The 7,227-nt window shown below is 52.8% G+C and overlaps 1 protein-coding gene across 1 annotated transcript; it reads left to right on the top strand.

Moving 5' to 3' along the window:
- The first annotated feature begins 3,182 nt into the window (after window positions 1–3,182).
- Window positions 3,183–6,562, top strand: LOC123087073 (monoacylglycerol lipase). The gene is made up of 7 exons (XM_044508972.1): window positions 3,183–4,098; window positions 4,211–4,249; window positions 4,348–4,418; window positions 5,141–5,205; window positions 5,296–5,385; window positions 5,472–5,564; window positions 5,652–6,562. The coding sequence occupies exons 1-7, from the start codon at window positions 3,710–3,712 to the stop codon at window positions 6,051–6,053; spliced, it is 1,149 nt and encodes a 382-aa protein (XP_044364907.1). The 5' UTR covers window positions 3,183–3,709; the 3' UTR covers window positions 6,054–6,562.
- The last annotated feature ends 665 nt before the right edge of the window (window positions 6,563–7,227 follow it).

Here is a 7,227-nt window from a genome sequence, read left to right as displayed (position 1 = left end):
CGTCAGCCGGTGGCGCGACGGAGCGATCCATTTGAGAATGGACTTGTTGGCCGCCGCGCCGCCAATTATCCTACTTGTGGCGTGCGGCTCCGCGGCTGCTCTGCCTCGTGAAGTCCTGATTCAACAAAGCGTAGCACGTTGATCCGACCGAGCTCCCGACGGTCGATCCATCAGCAGGCCTCTGACTTGTTGCGCCCGCCGCCGTCCAACGGAGCTCCCCGATATTCGCCGCGGCGGCGCTAGGCAAAGGCAGCTCGTTGGGTTTTATCCGCTCCTCTCTAAGTCTAGTCTAGGACTACAACTACAAAGTGTAGTAGCTAGCTCTAGCTGGCCGGGTCGCCGTCCACCATGAGGGACCGTGGGACGCACATCACAAACGAACTGAGATACGATTATTCTACCTCTATATGTCGACCGCATGGATATTTATTTCTGCGCACCCACTTTTTCCTCGGAGTAGTTAGTCACCGGCAGCACACGCATCTTTGGGACATTTGTTTCCATCGATCTGGAGCGCTGGGGCGCGACGCATGTGCCTGCCTGCTTATTCAAACAGTGGCAGCAGTATCACTTAGTTAAACAGCTAAACCCCGCACAAGGAAGCAAAGATGGTACACTAGCTGTGAGTATGTTAAAGACTCGTTATAGTTTCATACTCCTACACCAGTGACGCACAAAAACTTCTTAAACGAAGTAAGTAGTAGTACATTAACAATAGTGTAACGATATTTGGAGTCTTGTGTGTTGGACTCAGCCACCCCGTAAGTCGTCACCTCACCCCTAGCCTGCCACATCACTGCGACGATATTTGTGTGCGGCTGGCTCAATTCTGAATATACACTGAAGCTTTTTGCCAAATTGTCCATGATCACTTTCACTAGCACCATGTTTCAGATATTTCTGCACTTTACCAAGTGACTACCAGTAACTAAATGAACACTTCTTTTGGCTAAATGATCCATCTCCTACTAGTTTTTTTAACTCAAGTAATATTCCTACTTTTTAAGCAGCTAAAGGAAAGATTTTCCGTTCACGGAAAGCAAGGACGCAAGTGAATAACTAACTACTCAGTGCTGTACGAGAACCTCGTTGATCAAGTCCATCGTCAGTGTACCGAATAAACGATGCGATTAGTTTAGCTCCCTAATCTAACAATACGGTCGACGATTCCCAGTGCTGTGCTAGTAATCACCAACCAGTGCATTTTTACATCTTTAGTCAATCAATTAATCAGGAGTGCCGTCGGCAGCAACAGCCAGCGAGATATCGCAACAGTTGATAGCTATTCTAACAGTTGCGCTTTTGGAAGCAATCTTGCAGTCCAGATTTGAGGTGTTTGCCTCCCTGATTGAAACGGAGATTGGAGAGAGACGGAGACAGTGCACGTGCTTATGGCTAGTGCTATTAAAATTACCGAGCCTAGTTAGTTAAACTCGAGGTTTCTTGGCATAAACTGAGGAAGCATGAGGAGTGGATATACCGTCGATGAGAACGAGGTGAAAGGAACCAGCAGTACAACTTTGGATTCACCCTGGCTACACATGGGTTGACTCGCCCCGTTTGGAATCTGGAGACAGTATCTTCCTCCCACGAACGAGGATACCAAGTGTGTCCTCTGGATGCCTAAGTTGTGTAGTAATAAACACAGAAACGAACTCGGTTTTATCGAACCAGTGTATCTTCGTTGACAGTAATCTTTTAGCCTCCTAGATCGGATGAGCGACGTCTTCGTTGTCACCGACGTAGGGGCATCATCTTTGCAGACATTCATCGGCTGGACGGACATGTGGACGGCTTGGTGGTTGGGCGTCGGTAGGTGGTGGAGCGGCGCTTCATTCTACACATCGATGGTGGCGGATCTCGACGGCGTGGCGTAGTGAAGACTCGGCGTTCGATGGGTGGTGATGGACTCGTGCAGGAGCACGACACTGTCTGGCACCGTGGTAACGTCAATGGCAGAGAGGCCTGGCAAGGTTGATGCGTTAGTATCTGTTTTGAGAATGGATCGATGGATGAAGGAGGTGACGATCCTTGCAGCGTGCGCAGTGGCGGAGACAGGGGGACGAGCAGGGGCCCTGGCCCTCATAACATTGTTTTATTAAGCCTAATATGCATGCTAATAGATGATCAATGGTTGCAAAAATGATGTATTCTTACGAGCTGGTCCTCCTTAATAAGGATTTACTACACTTGGCCCTTCTCATACTATATTCCTGGCTCCGCCACTGAGCGTGCACATGTGGTGCTCACTAAAAGTGCCCCAGACCGGTGTGTAGCCCAATCCAGGTATTGTGGCTCGGACATTCGGCATCCCTTCATCACGGGGATGGGAGTAGCGACTAGCCCAATCCAGGTATTGTGGCTCGGACATTCGGCATCCCTTCATCACGGGGATGGGAGTAGCGACATGTATCGTTAAGATGATGGCTTCAGACTTACTGATGTATTACCTTATAAGGACTTTATGAGTAATTAATCAAATAACTACATGCATCGCCTAGATGCGCGGAGGCCATGGGCACATCCTCTTTAAAAAAACATAATGACACGTAAACATGAAAACAATGTGGAGTGGAGTCACTGTGTATGCTCGTAGCAGAGACATGCACGATGGCAGGGGAGGTAGAGTCACCGTGTATGGGCCCATATGGGTCGATAAACGCTCAAAACTCGCCTGGTTACTTCCTCGCAAAAAAAGAAAAAAAAAACTCGCCTGCTTACTTTCTCCTTTTCACAATGTGAACCACAGTCTTCGTTCAGAAAAATCAAAAATCAAAAAATCGAGCGGATACCCGAATTTGCTTACCAATCCAACACAAAAAACAAGGCCAGTTTCCACTCCTAGAGCAAGAAAAAGACCACGCCTAGAGCAAGAAAAAGAAGCGAAGCAGCAGAGGAGAGAAAGCAACAAACGCCGCACGCCTCCGCCTCCCTCGACCTTATCTGCCCCGCCGCCCCGAGCTCACCTCCACCCGTCCGTTGCAAAAAACCAAAAAGAAAACGTTCGCTCGCTAGCATATGCCGCGGCCCTCCCGAATTTTGTTGGATTCCTGCCCCACCACGAGACGCCGACGATGCGATGCCCTCCATCCGATCCGATGCGAGCCACGCGATCGTGATCACCAACAGATAAGGGCCCCGCTCTCCGACGAATCTCTTTGGTTCCTCTCCCCTGGCGCACGCCACACGTCTCGCGTACCGGCGCCCCGCGCCCGCTCCCGCGCCGCCACGCGTCCTGCGCTTTTCGCCCCCTCGTCGCCGCGGCGGGCCGGCCACTGGCCTCGCGGCTATAAAGCCACGCCACCGCGCTCTCCCTCTCCAAGCACAAACCGGACTCGACTTCTTCTCCTCTTCCGGCGCCGGGACACTCGGGACAGGCAACCCAATCCATCCCCAGCTCGTCGAGCGAGAGAGCAGCGGCGCCGCACGTAGTGCGCATCCGGTCCGGAAGCACCCAGCCCAGCCGAAAGACGGCACGATATAGCACAGTCGATAGCTCGATCGCCGGCGCGTTCCTTTTTGTTCCGGAATAGATTCGACCCCCTTCCCATTCTTGCGGTCGGTCGTGGAGGTTCGCCCATTTTTAGCGCGACCGTTGCTGGCCCGAGAGCTTTTGTTGGAGCGAGCCCGCCCGGCGCCAGAGCCCCCCGCGACGGTCCTTGTGCGTCTGCCCGCTCGCGCGAACCGAGGAGGAGGGGCGGAGGGAGCGATGGCCGGGAGCATGCAGGCGGCGGACGCGGCGGGGCGGATCAGCGCGCTGCTGTCGCTGCTCGCGCTGCGCCGGATCCTCGCCGTGCTCCAGCCCTTGCTCCTGCTCCTGCTCCTGCCCTTCCGCTGGCGGGCGGCGCGCCAGGGGGACGCCGCCGCGGCCGACGCCGTCGTCTCGGCCTCCGCCTCCTCCGGGAAGAAGGCCAAGGCCGCCGTCGTGCTGCGGGTGCCCGCCGTCTGCTCCCGGAGGCAGGCCCTCGCCCGCCGCGAGGCCGCCATGCGCCGCGCCAGGGAGGCCGGCCGGGACTACGAGCTCGTCCCCACCGCCCGCGGCGAGACGCTCTTCACGCAGTCCTGGTGGCCGCACGCCTCCTCCTCCGTCAAGCCCAGGTAGGAAGGAATCCATCCAACAAATCCACGCAAAATTTGTCCTTTCTTCAGCCCGGGTGTCCTCTGTTTTTCGCCGTGCTGATCATTTTTCTGTCTTTTTTTGCGGATTCAGGGCGCTTGTTCTTGTCATGCACGGGTTGAACGAGCACAGGTGAGAATTCGGTTCCGTTCTTCTCTGTTTCTTAGAAAAATTACAGTAACTTGTGTGGCCGGTAGCTGATTGTTGGGTACCTTGGATCGATTTGGCAGTGGGAGGTATGATCATCTGGCCAAACGGTTGAACGACATGGATGTCAAGGTTTATGGCATGGACTGGACTGGTGAGTTCCTCCTTCCTTTTCCCTCTATTCTCATTTAATTTTATTTGCATGATGATGCTTACTAGGAGTATGTGTTAGTGCTTAACATTGCTTGACGGAAAATATTGAAGGCAATTTATTTTATGATGAATTGCGTATAGAAGATACCAAGGATGTTGAATTCTCTTCTAAGCTTCCCCTAGACTGAATGAATTAAGGCGATTTACTTGTGAATCTGAACGCTTAAGGGATTGGATGAGTGGCACATACTCTGTTTTTTGTCCGTCTATAAGGAATTGTAGTACTGTTCAAAGCATAATTTGAAATAAAAAGGTCGGCTCATTTTTGCCGTCGACAGTTAAGCATGGTTCTTTGTTCTGTGTTGGCAATCAAGCTGTCAACTTAAATTTGAGACTAACCATGCGGATTTTATTGACTCTGAAGATCAATAAAAAATTCTGGCGACGTGGAACCAATTTTCGACAAAGGGCGACTTTATTATCTCAAAATGTAGCATCAAGCGGATAACCAATGGTTACCATCATGTATACCTTGGCGATCCATCTTTTATAATGAAATAAACTACTACTCCCTCCGTTCCAAAATAGATGACTCAACTTTGTACTAAAGTTAGTACGAAGTTGGGTCATCTATTTTGGAACGGAGGGAGTACATGAGTATAATAAAAACTTCCATGATGATACGTATCTACTGTCTAACCTGGCGATTTTGTTGTAATACAGGCCATGGTGGAAGTGATGGTCTCCATGGGTACGTCCAATCTCTCGATCTTGCTGTGCAGGACATGGTATGAGCAAAGAAATCGACTAGTTATTCTTGTTATCTAAGACCATCTGCACAAATTCTTATTCAAAGGCTGTTATATTATTCGATGCAGAAAATGTATCTGAAGAAGATCTCAGCCGAGAACCCTGGCGTCCCATGCTTCTGCTTTGGGCACTCCACCGGTGGAGGCATCATCCTCAAGGTACTACCATCACCTGTGACTTGCTTGTTCCATCAGAATTGTGTATGCAACTCGTATATCTGATAGTGTTTTTGTTTTGGCTATAGGCTGTGCTTGATCCGGAGGTCGATGCTCTTGTCAATGGCATCATCCTCACATCGCCGGCTGTCCGTGTACAACCCGCGCATCCTGTCGTCGCGGTATGTATTCCGCCATTTTGTCGAAAGAAATGCAGAGGAACATCTTCAGAAACAAATTGACTGATTGTGATTGTGTATTGTATGCAGGCGCTTGCCCCGGTTTTCGCCCTGATCGCGCCTCGGTACCAGTTCACGGGGTCGAGCAAGAACGGGCCGGCGGTGTCGCGCGACCCGGAGGCGCTGAGGGTCAAGTACTCGGACCCGCTGGTGTTCACGGGGTCCATCCGGGTGCGCACCGGCTACGAGATCCTCCGGCTCACGGCCTACCTGCAGCAGCACCTGCGCAGGGTCACGGTGCCGCTGCTGGTGCTGCACGGCGCCGACGACATGGTGACCGACCCGGAGGGCTCGCGGAGGCTGCACCGGGAGGCCTCCACCCCGGACAAGGACATCCGGCTCTACGACGGCCTGCTGCACGACCTGCTCATCGAGCCCGAGAAGGAGGTGGTGCTGGGCGACATCGTCGACTGGCTGACCCCGAGGATTTGATCAGGCGGGTCGCCGCGCCGGCCGGCCGGTCCGTGGGCTGAGGCAGGCGGGTTGGACCACATCGCCGAGCTCGTCGGGGACGGGAGAAACCTCCCGGTCCCTGCCGGTGATGACGCGGTCGGTCCGACCGCCTGCGCCCCAAGCGAGGACGGCGAGGATGATGATGATCTTCTTCATCCTCCCTCCCGGCGGAGGAGGCAGTTTTGCGAGCGCGGGAAGCTGCATTATTAGTAACTAGCACTACAACTAGTACGTGTGGTGCGGTACGGGGTGACGACTGGTGGTGGCCGAGATTGCTCTGCTCCCAGTGTGCGTGTCCCCGAGCTATGTTTTTGACCCATATTTTTGTCCGGTAGGGGTAAACAAACGTTCGTTCCTTTGGAGTCGCCCGGTGTGGCGCTCAATAATGTAGACGCATTCCTCCCCTCTTTGCAGGGGTCGTTTTTCTGCGTCTCGAAAGATTCTCAATCAGAATCTGCGGCTGAATTGATTTGATGGACTTCCTTGAAGGAAATATCCTTGTCACAATGTGTATTTGTGTTGCTCGCTGCTGCAGTGTCGCTGGCCTGGTGGAGCTTTCGGCTTTGGCGATCTTGACGCCGGTGGCCGGCCGCGTCCCTGTGTCTCACTCGGCGCACAGCGTTCGCACGATTTCTCTGGCCGGACTCGCGGTTCTGTCCACTGCTTCACGACGGCGAGAGCTGAGAGCTGAGAGTGGACAAGTTGGCAACACGCGCAAAAATCGGCCCGGAAATGGGGATGCGGCCGAGAGTCGTGATTCCCCGATCGATCTACGAGTGGATGGCCTGCTGCTTCTTTCTATCGCGATGTGTGAGGTCAGCTCAGCTATCGGCATCGGCTAACTCTATCGTGACGCGGGAGGTCGGCTATCGGGTGATTAGCTCGGCTCCTCCATGCCGCAACCGCAGCCGTGTGCCGTCCGTCCTTGTCGGAATGCTTCACCGGCACCGCAAATTATTACACGTTTGATTGAGTTCAAAGTTCAAACACTCGCACGCAACACCCATGTTCCAGATCAAAGTTTTTTCTTTTCTGAAGAAGGGTTTCCTCCGATTTGTGTCACCATAAACCATAGAGTTCAGAACATTGTTACCAAAAGAGCAAAACGGTAACACAAAAGAAAACGGCATCCATCAGAGAGGACATAGCCAGG

Source organism: Triticum aestivum, chromosome 4A (assembly GCF_018294505.1).
Source record: "Triticum aestivum cultivar Chinese Spring chromosome 4A, IWGSC CS RefSeq v2.1, whole genome shotgun sequence".
Lineage (NCBI taxonomy): Eukaryota > Viridiplantae > Streptophyta > Magnoliopsida > Poales > Poaceae > Triticum > Triticum aestivum.
This window is presented reverse-complemented; position numbering and strand designations above follow the sequence as displayed.

Bases quoted from the DNA above. Each gene is read 5' to 3' on its own strand.
- LOC123087073 (XM_044508972.1), top strand. From the start codon at position 3,710: ATGGCCGGGAGCATGCAGGCGGCGGACGCGGCGGGGCGGATCAGCGCG. The intron at 4,099-4,210 runs GTAGGAAGGAAT...TTGCGGATTCAG, and splicing joins TCCTCCTCCGTCAAGCCCAG to GGCGCTTGTTCTTGTCATGC. The intron at 5,386-5,471 runs GTACTACCATCA...TTTTGGCTATAG, and splicing joins GTGGAGGCATCATCCTCAAG to GCTGTGCTTGATCCGGAGGT.